Genomic DNA, 14,357 nt, shown 5'->3' on the forward strand with positions numbered 1-14,357 from the left:
CTCAAGCTTGCACTAAACGTTTGGCTGCTTTGGGGCCTTTATCAAGGTAGAGATTGAGGATTCAATTCATTGCAATCGTCATTGTTGTTTGCTTCATTTCAAACATGCTTACATATATCTTGTGGGTTGCTCAGGTAAGGATTTCTTTGATTAGCTCTAAACAGATATAACTTTCGTACAAAGTTAGATGTTTTGTTCGGAATATTCTTGTCTTTGCAAGTGGCAAACGGTGTAGTTTATTTGTTTAAGAGATAGATGACTATTACTTTAGATATAGAACTTGTCACAATGTTTGTGAAATTACCAACCATTGAGAACTTTGTGAAAAAAGAGTTATATTCTTATTTTTTGTTATGGACATAATGATTGGACATGTGTGATTTAAGAAGTGAAATGGATATGCATTTTTTGGATGTAATTCCTATTTCAAGTATTGTATTGAAAGTAAAATAGAATTAAAAGTTCTAAGTAATGTGTAAATGATATTACAAAAAAATTAAATTTTGTTGTTCTATAAATTTTGTTACAATTTTAAAAAACGTCTTATACAAACCTTTCTTTCAAAAACAATTGTCAAAAAGATTCTAAATATTATTAATTATTTGTACTTTTTATATCAAGTTGATGTAAAAGATTACATAATACTATTTAATAACTAGTTTCAGAAATTGAATATTATATCAATAACTTAAAGTAAAGAATTTCATATTCATAATTATTGAGTATAATGAACTGTTATTCTGAGAGAGAGAGAGAGAGAGAGAGAGAAAAAAAAAAAAAAAAAAAAGGTTTTGTGAAACTAAAAACACATGGTTTTTATTTTGATTTATTTATCTTGCTTTCAATTGTATATTTTGAATGGCAATTGTTGTATCATGTAATTTTCTTCCATTCAAGAAAAATATAATTATATATTTTTTTAAAACACTAAGTTTTTTTTTTTTTTTTTTTTTTTTTTTTTTTTAATGTTTGCACCACAATTGGTGGTTTGATTTACTGTGTTAAAATACTCAAAAGATAATTTATCTTTTGTAGATAAAAAATCAGAATGCAAGTTAAAATTTTTGCTAATTTATATATATATATATATATATATACTTTTCTTGTAATTATTTAAATATACATTTCTTGATTTCTATGTTTCTTGAATTCTCCATGTTTCCTTCTTCATGGCCAATCAAAAGACTTCTTTGTTTTTTAGTGTTATATGCAAGTTGTCTTAAATAATAGATTTTACTATGGCTTTTAAAGCTATGAAAGGATATTTCAACCTTCAAATTTTATCTCAAATCATGTCAAAATAAAAAAAAACTATACAAAACAATAAAAAGTATATCCTTAATTGAAAAAATTTAAGTACGAAATATGTTTCCTTTAAAAGAAATATTATTAAAAATAATATAATAAAGACAAAAAAATATCCTTGTATTTCTAATATTGTAAGTGCCTCCCACAATAAATGGAAATTTCAAAAACCTCAAATGTAGTGCAAGACATAGTAGATCTTCAATTCAGTTAATACCAACTTGGTGAAATTATTAGTGAGTGAATGTAACAATTGTCACAAACTAACCATGCTCAATACCCCCCCACACTCGCACACATCCATAAATAACTTCTAGGTGTGTGGAGACCGATTCTCAAACAGGATCTGGACGCAAACGCGCGGCAGCGGTCGCGGCGGCAGGGAAGGGCGGGAGCAGGGGCTGTTGCGAGGACGCCGACGACGACGAGGGTGCTCATTCTTCGCGCTCGCTCGCTCGCTCGCTTCGATCTTCGCCGGGAATTTGGACTCAAACCTTCTTTCTAGCGTAATGTCGCTCCCTGTTCGCCAGCTCTCTTCATTGCAAACCGCCGTTGCAATCTCCTGCACTATTCTCCGGCTACTCACAGTCGAATTGAATTAGTCTTCACAGTCTTGCGGAGCGAGCGAGAGAGAGGCGCAATGCTGTTTGCATGACGAGTACGTGTGCTAGGCTCACGACACCTCTTCGCCTCGAGATGATCTTGTGAGTCGTTCTTCATTTGTGTCATTACGAGGCGATGGATTGAATTTCGGTTCGAGATTCTTGTTACACCTCCTGCTTCGACGACGTGGTTGCTCTCTTGTTTTTACTTGTGTGACGCGTCGTGAGCCTGTGATTTGCGCTTGTGACGGAAGAGCAGATTGCAAGAGAACTGGTCGTAAACCATGACAATATGGAAATCCAGTTCGGTATGAATTGTCATTGGTGTAGTGGCTACCATATTCCTGTTCGCATTGACATGGACGAACAGTCCCTTCATGGACGATTTGCCAGGTAAGTACACGTTCGTCACCGACGCATCTAGTGGTGTGGGCTTGGTTGTGGCGTAGCAAGTTCTCTGAGACGGTGTCTACCTTATTCTCGTTTCGAAAAGTTTCAAAAGAATGGATGAAGTCGCAAAATCTTTGTTGAAGGAACACGGCTTCCCTCTGATCTTGTGCTTAAAGGTGTGAGAAGGCACGTATTCACATCCACACGTGTTCTAGAATGTCGATATTACTATTGTCGCGAAGTGACTAAAAAAGAAAACTGAACTTCACTACTGTAGTTGAAAGCGCTAATGTGAATTCGGTTCTTTGAGTAATCAGCTCCTCGCCGAGGTTGTTTGCAATGTTGAATTATTTGCTACTAACGATTTGGGATGTTGTGAACCTGAGGCAGCAACTGTGGAAGTTCACGTAGCCATATCGACAGCGGTCAAGGAATCAGGTGACTGCAGACCCTACTTACATGTTGATAAAATATGCGGGGATCACGAGTGGTTTCATGAGAGACTTCTGCGCGGAAGACAATATTGTTTACAAAATTGTGCTCGGACCAATTTACTCTGCAATGTAAACAGCCCAAGCTGATGTTACGGAGTCGCGACGACCCTTTACCTAAGTTTTCATCGGCAGCCTAGCGTCTTTGGTACGAATGCAACACATGGCCGTAGAAACCGTGTGGAAAGTTACCGAGCTCCATAACAATGATATAAATAATAACCGCAAGAGATTGCCAGAAACTTTTTGTAGTTTTGATTATAAACCTCGTCGAGGAGAATACAGCTCCTCGTTTCTAGCAGACTCCAAAATAGGTAGTAGTTATGATCGTCAGCAACATGTCCTGGAATTGAGTGGTGATTCAACTGCAGAGCAAAAAGTTGAATCTTGTACATCGATCTTAAGTTCGGATGACTAATCCACAATTGTCTGTCATTTGTAATTTGACAGGAGACCTTCTAAGGTGTCTGAAATTCCATGTTGTATAGGATCTTTGTAGTGCTGGTTGTATTGAGATGGAAAGGACACGGGAGCCAAAATATGATGTCAAGCGCATAGCGGTGCGTTTGTGGCTAGAGCTTATCCCTTTCAACAGGCGGGTGAATTTGGTGCAACATGGTTCTGTAGACACCGTTACAATTGATGATGGTAGAGGAACTTGCAAACACTAACCAGCACTTGATATTTTGCTCGTTCAACCACAATTTTTGTCCTCGGAAAGTTTCCAACTGGTTGAATTTTTTAAAATGTGCAAGAACTTTTTTTTAACACGAAGCGATAACTTACAATTACGGGTTTATTTGTGTGGTGTATTTCAAGTCGACAATGCAGAGAAACTGAAAATCGGGAATCAAAATGATCTCTTTCGACAACTGAAAGCACGCTCAATCCCCAGAATCAGTCGCAAATCGTCCAATTTCTGGCATCGAGAAGTGAACCTTCACGATCACCAACACACGGGTTTGCGCCATCGGATTCCTTCTTGCAAGACCTGTTTTAGGCCATTTGTGCCGGTGGGTTAGGCATTACAAGTTACATCTCACTGGTCATGATTAGGAGATTGCAGAAAAATCATGGCAAGCACAACACTGACAATTTGGCTGATAATTGGTTTCATTCAAAAGTAACGCCCTATACCACATCCGTCACACTCACAGCACGATTATTCATGACACCAGTTTGTACGAGTACTGATTTCACAACAGCTACCACACCAGGCTCGTTCTGCACCAACGGCGCTGCACATGTTTAACCATTATTTTAGGTTGGTTCATTCCTTTTTTTAACAATCTAATAAATTTGATGAGCTATTAGGATAGTAACGTGATACAGTGCCTTGGTGTGTGACTTTGCAGTTCTTAAGCTCCAGGTGATGAATTAAGCTCACACTTAACTGACTTAAAAACTGAACTGGAGATTATACATTATTGGGTTGTGTGAGTACTACATTTCTAATATTTCAGCTAAATTTTGTGCGAACCGTCCAATGCAACAAGGCATATCTATTGTTTAAACACCTCAAGTGATTTGAATCTACACTATATGAGCTACGCTAAGATTTGTTTACTTCCGTCAAGTACATACATACATTAGATTGATGCTTACCAGTTTGTGGGTGTGAACCATTTAACCAGTCAGAGTGAATGCAAACTCTAATGATATCCGTGTTAGGAACCCCGAATCTTTCCGGCTCATTCCCAGCATCTTGTTCTAATTGACACCCGGAACGAGCCCTAAAGCCGTGGATTCAGAGCAGTTGTGGAGACGATCTGACCCAGTGCGAGCAGTCTCGGTCGCGGTCCATCCAGCACCGCCTCTGGCTTCTAGCACGGGATAATCGTCGAGAAACTCTCAGATTTAGGGCTTTCGAAACGGCCGCCGTAATCGCTCCCCTTGAAGATTGCAGTGGGTTATTTCCTTTAAGTACCCAGCCAGTCCCTTCATTCACGATTGTGGGTGCTGTGTTGACATGAGTATCTGAGCTTCTGATCTTCTGATCGACCTTGGCGTTCAGCTTGACTGAAGTATCATGCCAGTACAGTGCTAGTATCACTTCCTTGCGGTTCCGCGTCAGCTAGTGCGTTGAACCCGTAGGTATTTGATGTTATGTCATATCACGTGATTTTCATCCATTTGTAGTTGTAGATCTTGGCTGAGTCTCGCTCTCTGAAGACTCTGGCTCCTTGACATTGCTGGTTTCGTCAAGCTGTGCTAGTCGTCAGGGAAAGCTTTGATAAGTGGTATTGGTTTTGTTGTTGTATGCACATGCCGTGATCGCAAAGTTCCATGCATTCGCTGTTTCAATGAGCAGGGTGCCCATCCTTTGCGAACATGAGGTGAAGCCTCTTGTGGTTAAAATGTTTTGGAAGTTTAACTTGCACAACTATTGAATGCTGCCACTTGCGCCGGTCGCAATGGTGTGTACTGCCAGGCGAATATTTTGTCTCCCCAGAAGCGTCTCTTTACGAATCAGTTCCCAAGGATGATAATTTCCATGCTAATCCTGAACATGTGATGAGCAAACGGTCTCTTGATTGAGGGAATCTAACAGTGTCTTTAGATGAAAATGCCAGAATGTAAGCTTAGGACATCAGCTCGTGGAGAGTTCTCACTATGTCTTCGGTGCTCCATTTTTTTTGTCACCTACATCTGATCATGAAATGAAATGGTGATAAAATGTGCGACGACTCCGGAAGAATTCGGGGACTGAAGCAGTAACGGCGTTTGAAAGCATCAGACACAGAACTCTTTGGCAACGAGGAAGACCCACCGACCTGGTTAGGTATGCGCACAACATGGGAACGTGTATTTAAAGCACGGGGAAATTTGAACAAGGTGCCCACTTGGTGCTCTCTCGGTGTGGATTTGAATGTGGATCCCAATGAACTTACAAAGACTGGCTAAGGCTTCACGATACCTTACCGATGTACAGCGTTACTACTGATGCCGATGTTTCAATGTAGGCTAAGAGGGCAACTACAATGCTCATACGTGTGTACATGCATGTAAAAGGGTGTTTGTATTCAAAATGCATGTAAATAACCGTCAAAGGGTAGGTACCCTGTAAGTATACACGTCTGATTGGCAGGAACAATTCCAGACCTTAACGATGGAAAATGACAATCATTGCGCAATCCCAAACATAAAATCATTTGCCTTAGCGATTTGCCACAGCAGCAGTCTTGTGAAACTAGGCAGTATAAATTCCATGGTTACCAGTTTGTTTTATCGGATATGATTCTTCGTCACTGAAAGCACAAGAAAGTATAATTTATTGGGCTGTTTACCTTTGACACACTGATTCAAGTTAATACAGATGAGTCGAAGAGAGTGGATAACATCGAATGTAACAATCACAATCTATATCAGAGTCGTGAGCGTTGTGTGCCCCTTGACACTATACCCAAAGCAAATCCACTTCTTGGTGTAGATAATCTCATCACAAACCGTACAATGTAATGTGAAGTGCACTACTTTGCAATACGCAATGCGAATTTGCAAAACAAGAAGTAAAGCCCAATTGCACATAATTAAAGTGAAAATAGTATTGTGCAATCGTAACATCAAAAATAATGGTAAAAAACGCTGTTACGCTTGAATTGTGCAGCAAAACAATCAGGAAATTTTTTGAGTGTATGGTTTACGTAACTGGAAAAAGCTGAGTTAACCATTGTCAGCTACGTGTATTATTTTTGAGGGACAGAATAGCCAACCACAATTCTAAATGAGATGACTTGACAGCATTCACTCATCACTTTTTTCGGTTCAGAAGGTCGAATGAAAGCTGCTGCCAGTGCCGCCCACGTCGAGGTGGATTGGCGTCATCGTTCGTGAGACCAACGTTCAATAGGTGAAATGAATTGTATCAATTACTCTCAATGTTAGCATTAGTTTACCTGCACCAAAATAATTCTTTCAATTTTTTTTATTTATATTCTTTTTCATCCACGATTTAAAAAAAAGAAAGAAAGTAGGTTTGGAAATTTGTTATTTATATAATGTATTACGCTTTAATTAAGATAGTAGTAAATAGTTCTTATTTGATACCAGTTTGTTGTCTTGAGATTTCTTTTTTTATTATTTAAGCTGATTATAATATGACACATTGACTTCGATAATTTAAGTATCACCAACTACTCCACGATTGCCTGAGTCGTCCAAGACACTTAGTAGGGTCAACAGAGGGCTATTTAACTTGGAGTTTAAAGTGTTTTTCGACTGAACAATTGTTGAATCCATTTAGCAAAATATTATATTTTCCAAATGCATGAAACATACTTCACGCATGTCGACTTCACAAATTAGAAAACAAACGTAATGCAATAAACTTGCAAATGCATTGTAAGTACCCTACGATTCCTTTGTCGTTTGTTGCTCCTCTTATAAATGTACTTGAGGTGGTTGTCGCCTCCAGTCCCTCTTCTTTTCTTTCTTTCCTTGGGGTGGAAGTACAAGAGAGACGAAGAAAAAATAACTGAACGAAATAACGAACTTGTGATGATCAATTGTGTGAATAATTGCAGACCAGTCTTGAATCAAGAACAGCATCCGAGGATTTGCAGAGGGGAAGTGATACGATGATGTTTCGGCAACGATCTCTAAGTGGGACAAGCTCAGCGTTTGATATGATCCAATGCGAAGGACCCATGTGGGGTGGACTACCGGCACCCAGAAATGGAGAATCGCAATGCCAAACGTGGAAGAGCCACGGATCCTAAACACTCCCCTCCTCACCAAAACGTGCTCCTGTACCGACTGTGAATGAGTGAGTCACATGTCTGGTAAGTTACAAAAGTTTCCGCGAGTAGGCCTCGTCGTAGGAAGTCAGCGGCAACCAGCGACTGTGTCACGATCGAAGCCCGTCCGGCCAAATGCTGAGAGCAAGCAGAAATGGGCAGATAACTCGGGGCCAAAAAGCAACCAAAGAATCCTGGATGAATGCTAGATTCGCAACTTGGCATTGTAGGGTGTGCTTTGGAGTTGCAGATCAAGGCTCGAAGGCCCCGGCAAGGTGAGTGTCGACGGAGTTAGAGTGTGGGTGCTGAGACCAGTGGGGTGCTTCGAAGCAGACACCATCTCGGCATGAGAAGCTTCGGTTGATAATTGATATGCTGCATCATGCAAAAACCCAAAACCGTGAGCCCAAATTTTATAACACTCCGTCTCCACTAGAATGGACAACATCATAGAAAACAACTTGTTCGACTAACATTCGAGGAATTCGAGAAAGAGCTGCAAAAACGTAAATTGCTAGGTTATGGCAGGGAAAAGCTGACCAACCTCTTCTGTTTCCAACTGAAATGATTCTTCGTAAGCAGTCCCGAAATTCAGACAAGATGACTCGCTCTTGGACAACGTGCAGCTGATTCTCATGTGCTGGTGAAGACGGAGCTGTAAGCAAAGGATCCTTCTCATCGCACATTAATGCGAGCGTTCCCGGCGACATCGGTCTTTCCTTACGTGTTTCTTCCCTCTTTGCGACGACATCCAAGGCCTGGTTTGAAGGACTTGGTGCGGTGCGGACGGCAGCCACTGGTGGAGTGCTTGTTGGATCATTTCTCACATATTCCGCCATCGTTGTTCCAGTGCTCTCTGCTTGGAGTCTGTCAGGTGCAGCAGGCGCAGAAGGCTCCTTACCAGATGGACAATCCTCAGTGTTAGTTGGGTCCACAGTCGAGGCATTGTTTGTTCCATTGTCCACAGCTGGAATCCCTGAGCACAGGGAAAGAAAAAATAATAATTATATTTGTTGATAAGAGAAAAGCTTATTTAAGCAGTCAGAGAACGGAGATACTGCTTCAAACATGAAATGTCGTCTTGGTCATCTGTGAGGGTGTTTACTATTCTACTGGTAAATAGGACCAACATGAGCAACGAGGCGCAACGACTGTAAACAACGAACCTGATACTTCATGCTGGACATCCGCAGATACAATGACCAGAAGTTTGCAGAGGTCCTGTATGACATCTGTGTGCAGGACATCCGCCAGCAAAGATCTGCCACGAAAAGGAGTTCAGCACCAACCGTATCACGAAACTAAGAAAAATTCGTCTAAAATAGGTCACACCAAAAGGTGAAAGTTGAGGGGCAGCGAACATTCAGGTATAATTTACGATAAGGCACCATTCGGAGGTCAAAATAGTGACTTGGCTTTAATCCACAAGAACTGCAACATTGAAGCATCGGCAAACAGAGATGCTACCTGTTAACAACTTTCACCATTGGCTCTGGAATGTGTTCCGCAGACGCAGTGTATATAGACATTTTTGGAGTAGTTGCAGCATGGTTTTCTACCTTCACAAGGTTTGACTGAGCCAGAAACAAGATGATTAATGCGAAATGACTTTTTGTATCCACCCTTTCAGAAAAGTTCAAATGACCAATGCATCGATGTGATCTATACAAAAGATATTTAGAATATTTCGCCCAAAGATTGCTAATGGTCCCACATACTTCTAACCAAAGACCTGATGCCTCCAGACCTTTCGCCATCAGGATTGATTTCCAGCATACCTCCAAAATCAAGTCGAGGCATAATCACAATGCCATCTCACCTTATTTGTCTGTAAACCTGGCATGATGTACTCCACATCCTGAGTTTTCCGCTTCCTCGACAATGGCGACATGTGCCCTGACGCACATCCAGAAGGCCGTTGCACAAAGCTCAAGCCCAGTGCAGGATCACCTGGAAATAGTGCACGTCTCTCATCACTAGTGATGAAGTTTCGGCAGTCTACACATTTGCAATTCTCTGAGCATAGTATGTTGGCTTGATAGCACTCGCAATACTTCTTCAAGCATCCCGACTTTTTACAATGACATCCTTTATTATGTTTTGCTGCGCTTCCGTTGCGATCCACGACATCTTCCTATACAGCAATTAAGACGAGGTAGTGACAATTTCAGCATACCTTGGCAGATTAGAATCAATCACAAAGATTCATACAATGAACATCATTTTATGAACAAGTGCACAGGTATATACCTTCCCGTCATGGAGAATACGAGGACTATTAGCAATCTTTGGGCGAAATGCATTTGGATTCCGCTCCAACGTCGCCTCTACAGCCTCTTGCCTAACCACCTCGTGTTCACTGTTGTTGCAGCAGTTAACGCAGTTGCAACCATCACAATATGTTCCAGATGCAAAGCATTCGCAATACCTGCCTCACAAGCCTCCAAGAATGTCAAAAGTGCAGAGTATGATTGAGACATTCCACACCATGATCATATTTTGTTAAATTCAGCGTGAATAAGAAGTCGTAGTCAATATCTACTGCCTGCATCACGTCCTCCAGCATACCACCGCAGATAAAAGAAACAGGTAACTTGAAGTAGAATGCAACAAGCGTGGGATAAGTATCTGCTTACAGTTTCAAGCAACGGGAATTCTTGCAGTTGCATTGCTTGCATTTTTTAGGGGTTCCGTCTTTGCCATCCAAAGCTGATCGGGAGCGTGATACTGGTCTCCGTGGAGAACTATGCTTTCTGGTCTTTCACACCAGTGCAGAGACATCAAGAAATCAGACGTGAGAGGAGTCAGTGGTGCATCTTTTCATAAATGTATGAAGGTACACAGGGAGAATAATTCCATCACAATTCACGAGATTCCCATCAATTTACTGCACAGGTCTACGTATAACTGTCTTTTGGGCATAAGGAGAGACTACATGAACATAACATTCTTCAAGATGTAGTAGCACATCAGAAAAAATGAGCTAAGTTGTGTCACCATGTGACCAGAAGTCCTACATGCTTGGCGAACGATGAGGAGATTGGGAGGGACTTCCATAGGCAGACGTGAAGTCAAGCTGGCGAGGCACTGCCTTCCGTGCTGGCTCACTTGCCGAAGCAGCCATGATTGACGCAGACACAGACCCAAGTGTGGAGCGTGGGTTAAACAGAATGTTCTCGTCGAGGTTGGATGGATGTGACGTGACTCTGCACAAGGTGCAAATTCAAGGAAATCAAACTGAAAGAAATCAATTCAGAGTATAATTTACTTGGTCGGAAAGACACATACGTGCAGCATGAATGACTACGTTACGTGTCAATGAATCTAGAGGTTTCAAGATTCTAATTTTCGAAAAAATATTCCATCCACACAATCGCAAACTGAAAAGGATGCCTTAAAAACAAAAACCAAATCAATGTGGATCTAAATTTCTCATCTTAACAAGCTCACCATCAAAAGAGAATCTTTACCTCGTAGCTGGCATATTCGACAGGGACGGAAACATCGGATATTGAACATCGCCCGGTGAAGCGCCCGCTCCATCTGTGCACCCCAAACAAAACATAATTCGAACTAATTTAGCTACTGTAACATCCTTGCCAAGCTTACGACGCTGCATGAACTGCTAAATAAGTACTCCTCTTGTTTACTAAGTAAAATTACGAACTTCAAGTTCAATGCGTCCGTGAGCGGGACGAACCAAGAATAGTCAAGTGCAACAACAAAAAATCATTATGGACTTCTTTTGAGTAATCACGTTTTCTTATCGCAGAACGTAAGCTCCAACTCAGTTAACCACAATCGAGTGTGGGGTTAGGGAAGATGGCCTCGGTGGAATGTAGCCAAGATAGACAGAAGACATTTGTATTGAGTGTGCTACAAACATGAGGGATACTGGATTGGTTTGCTAGATACATACCAGGAACTGGCGACATCGCATGCTTCAAAGGTTGCATCCTCCAAGTACTTCGTTTGGACCCCCAAGATAACGACAAACTCAGAACACAAAGAACTCTTCAGAGTCAGCAACTTAGATCCGATCTCTTGGAATAGACACAGAAAGAGACCATCGCTCATAGCAGAGTGTGCCCAACCCTGTTTGGCGCTTCAAAGATTGACTACACCTGCCTGACGCTCGCCCTAGAGCTAGACACCTGAAAACTCCGACCTGTCCACCAATCTTGGCCTCATCAACAAACCTCTCTGAAGTTTGACCTAACGCAATCGGCCATAGATCATCGCCGACACCAAACTCAACACGGGCATTAAATTCCCGAGAACGAGAGTGCAATCCACACAGGATTGTGCACTAATGCTACGACGCCACAATCCCAGCATGTCGAAGAGAGAAGGCTCGCAAATCACATGAACATTGTTCGTCTACTCCCCACGGAGTTCGCAGCAAATCATTTGAACATTGGATTTGCCTGCGGGCTCAAATCGCGCACCGGACACTTGAAAAGCTTGAATAGTTTCTTCACCAGCATCACCCACCACAACCACTCATCAAACCCAATGCGATTGATTACTCTCGCTCCAGAATTGCTCCGCACGCACTAGAAGTCAGCGAACTTATGCGCCTCATAAAATCGTCGTGGAGAGGTTTGTGAGCGAGGGGGTATGATTGACTGTTCATTGATTACCAACTCCACACGGCATAGCTCCAGTGCGCATTTTCAAATTCTTCTGGAAACAGGTTCCGGCTTCCTAATAGGACCCCTCACTTTGACCTGCCAGAGATAGCATTGGATGTGTTATTGTAGTCAAGTTTTAAACTTCGTCTTGCCTCATTCCCGCCGGCATCTCCTTTTGGCCCTTTGACGGATTCGCGTCCACTGGACATACAGTTCCCTATCGCGAAGACCCATGTTCTGGGAATAAACGTACTGCGGCAGTAAAATTCAAATCTCGGTAGAGTCGCAGCCGTCTACGTTACTCACACAGTCGTGCTCCAACAACCAATTCATGGGTTTCCCTCTCTCTGGTTAACGTCGTGGTAAGCTAAATAACAGCGTTACATACCACATTGGCGCTAAACACGCGCTAATTTTGAAATATCATTGATTCGGCGACTGAGAGACGTCTCGGTCCGGATAACCCGCAGGGTACACTAGTGCAGTCAATTGTGGAGTAAGTGCCAGTTTCGATGATTGTTCTCCTTATTCTGCTTCAACCAACTAGAGCAGAGGCGGTGTATGAGCTTTTTCCGCATGCTGATAATTTCCACTCGGTGGAGTTTGTAATGATGCCGACAAGCCCATGAGGCACCCAAGGTACTCCCAGATGTGGAGAGAATACTCAATGAAAAGATAATGCTGAATCTTCTGACTGCTTAGAAAGATTGTTCAACAAATAGAGCATAACGAAAATCGAAGAATCCAGCGTTCACATATCGAACGGGCAATCCTACACCCAGTATAACGGTTATTAATACAATGCAAACCCATCATAAAGTACATACAGGGCCAGCTTGCCCTTCGGGCCGCCCATGCAGCTACTAACACCCAAAAAATTAAATTACTTTTTCTTGCCACCTTGCAATCTCTCAGTTATATCTAGATCGTCTTGTTTGCCCATTCTTCCAAACGCCACTTCTTCTAAACTCTGTCCCTGCCTCCTGTATCGCCCTCCAGCTTCTACAAAAGCCGGGCAAGGCCTATAAGCCTTGATGGGAAACCATCCGAATCCGGGAACGGAGCTCAGGCCTCCAAGAATCCTGCCCTCGCCATTGCAACCCCCAACCTTGTCCTCCTTTCCACATGCTTGACATGCAGTCGGTGAAAATATACGAGTAGGCTGTGAGGACGACGCATCTGAAGCATCCTCTACACTGGTCTGTCATCTCAAACCACAATCCTAATCAGCCTGCAGAGTCATACAGCGCCTGCCATTTCTACATCCTAGTCATGATAATGCACATTATACAGAAAAGCAAATGCAACATTTGAAGACCAATATAATCAATCCAGTGCAAGAATTCAACGACGTATTTGACTTTTCTCGGTTGCGAATTACAGAAACCTTCACTTGAATGAGTAGTTCATTAATATTTTGCATGACGGCACGTCTCTATCAATGACAACCACGTGTCTCTTTCATTCACCACAACCTACAATTGTTTGATGTTTTTTGAAAGCACTAACGCCAAATCCATCGTTTTCAAAGAGGAAGCAAGGGAATCAGTATCAGTAGAAAACAAGGCATTCTGTCGGAACTCCTAAGTTCAGCTTACGAATCACCAATGAAAAGTGCGGAAACATCCATAGAGCGGTGCGCCAAGCAACACCTTCCGAAACCCGATAAAAGTTCAAAACGCAATCCCAGAACCGCCATAGCCATAGCCAGGAAACCAAAACATAAACAAAAAAACGACGGAAATCGTAGTCAGTGGCACTTACCACATCCTCTGAGCTGCTGGAAGCTTTCTCCTCCGCAGAAACGGGCCCGGGAGAAGGCGAACCGCCCACGGCAGCCACAAACAACCTGTCACTCCGAGCACGGGCGAAACCTACTCTGGCACCTGAAGAGATTTGCGAAACAGCGAGCTGTTTGCTGCCAGGAGACGGCACCTGTTGAACGGCGACAGTGGCGAGCAGGGAAAGGGAGGCCGAGGAGGCCAGAGGCGTCGCCATAGCCTCCAATCCTCTGCAACTCGGGCCGAATTCACCCTCCGGAATACACACACACACACACACACCCCTCCCTGCGAGGCAAAGGCACCGGCCAACAAACAAACTCTCTCTCGCTCTGCCTCGGCGGGAGCCTTCCAAGCACACGCTGCAGATGACGCTCTTCCCGTCCCATTTCTTTCTCTTTTTCCCAATATATTTATC

The 14,357-nt window shown here is 42.5% G+C and overlaps 2 protein-coding genes, 1 long non-coding RNA gene and 1 other non-coding gene across 5 annotated transcripts; 2 read left to right on the forward strand and 2 right to left on the reverse strand.

Annotated features, from left to right (window-relative positions):
- The first annotated feature begins 1,715 nt into the window (after nucleotides 1–1,715).
- LOC149987315 (uncharacterized) lies at nucleotides 1,716–3,574 on the forward strand. 2 transcript variants are annotated; one of them, XR_016498987.1, is made up of 4 exons: nucleotides 1,716–2,009; nucleotides 2,167–2,300; nucleotides 2,688–2,936; nucleotides 3,239–3,574. It is a non-coding gene; the product is annotated as an uncharacterized LOC149987315 (long non-coding RNA). The 2 variants fall into 2 exon arrangements; XR_016498986.1 differs by having other exon boundaries at nucleotides 1,718–2,009; nucleotides 2,688–3,254.
- Nucleotides 3,575–5,260: 1,686 nt separating this feature from the next.
- LOC112273722 (small nucleolar RNA snoR53Y) lies at nucleotides 5,261–5,333 on the forward strand. Its single transcript, XR_002967133.1, has one exon. It is a non-coding gene; the product is annotated as a small nucleolar RNA snoR53Y (small nucleolar RNA).
- A 1,650-nt stretch (nucleotides 5,334–6,983) lies between these two features.
- Nucleotides 6,984–12,143, reverse strand: LOC112273338 (protein tesmin/TSO1-like CXC 5). The gene is made up of 10 exons (XM_024501992.3): nucleotides 11,444–12,143; nucleotides 10,995–11,067; nucleotides 10,542–10,730; nucleotides 10,161–10,277; nucleotides 9,775–9,952; nucleotides 9,344–9,658; nucleotides 8,992–9,098; nucleotides 8,691–8,785; nucleotides 8,069–8,500; nucleotides 6,984–7,899 (listed from the first exon to the last, which is right to left on the reverse strand). Exons 1-10 carry the CDS (start codon nucleotides 11,478–11,480, stop codon nucleotides 7,730–7,732), a joined length of 1,713 nt encoding a protein of 570 aa, XP_024357760.3. The 5' UTR covers nucleotides 11,481–12,143; the 3' UTR covers nucleotides 6,984–7,729.
- A 683-nt stretch (nucleotides 12,144–12,826) lies between these two features.
- LOC112273340 (uncharacterized) lies at nucleotides 12,827–14,250 on the reverse strand. Its single transcript, XM_024501994.3, has 2 exons — nucleotides 13,923–14,250; nucleotides 12,827–13,359 (listed from the first exon to the last, which is right to left on the reverse strand). Exons 1-2 carry the CDS (start codon nucleotides 14,154–14,156, stop codon nucleotides 13,042–13,044), a joined length of 552 nt encoding a protein of 183 aa, XP_024357762.1. The 5' UTR covers nucleotides 14,157–14,250; the 3' UTR covers nucleotides 12,827–13,041.
- Nucleotides 14,251–14,357: the final 107 nt, after the last annotated feature.

Source organism: Physcomitrium patens, chromosome 20 (assembly GCF_059467195.1).
Source record: "Physcomitrium patens ecotype Gransden chromosome 20, ASM5946719v1, whole genome shotgun sequence".
NCBI lineage: Eukaryota > Viridiplantae > Streptophyta > Bryopsida > Funariales > Funariaceae > Physcomitrium > Physcomitrium patens.

What these genes read in the sequence shown, in the direction of transcription:
- LOC112273340 (XM_024501994.3), bottom strand. Translation starts at nt 14,156, where the DNA reads ATGGCGACGCCTCTGGCCTCCTCGGCCTCCCTTTCCCTGCTCGCCACT. An exon ending in CCAGCAGCTCAGAGGATGTG is followed by an intron (nt 13,360 to 13,922) that starts GTAAGTGCCACT and finishes TTGAGATGACAG; the next exon opens with ACCAGTGTAGAGGATGCTTC.
- LOC112273338 (XM_024501992.3), bottom strand. Translation starts at nt 11,480, where the DNA reads ATGCAACCTTTGAAGCATGCGATGTCGCCAGTTCCTG. An exon ending in CAGGTTTACAGACAAATAAG is followed by an intron (nt 9,099 to 9,343) that starts GTGAGATGGCAT and finishes TTTCTGGCTCAG; the next exon opens with TCAAACCTTGTGAAGGTAGA. An exon ending in TTCAGTTGGAAACAGAAGAG is followed by an intron (nt 7,900 to 8,068) that starts GTTGGTCAGCTT and finishes TGCATGATGCAG; the next exon opens with CATATCAATTATCAACCGAA.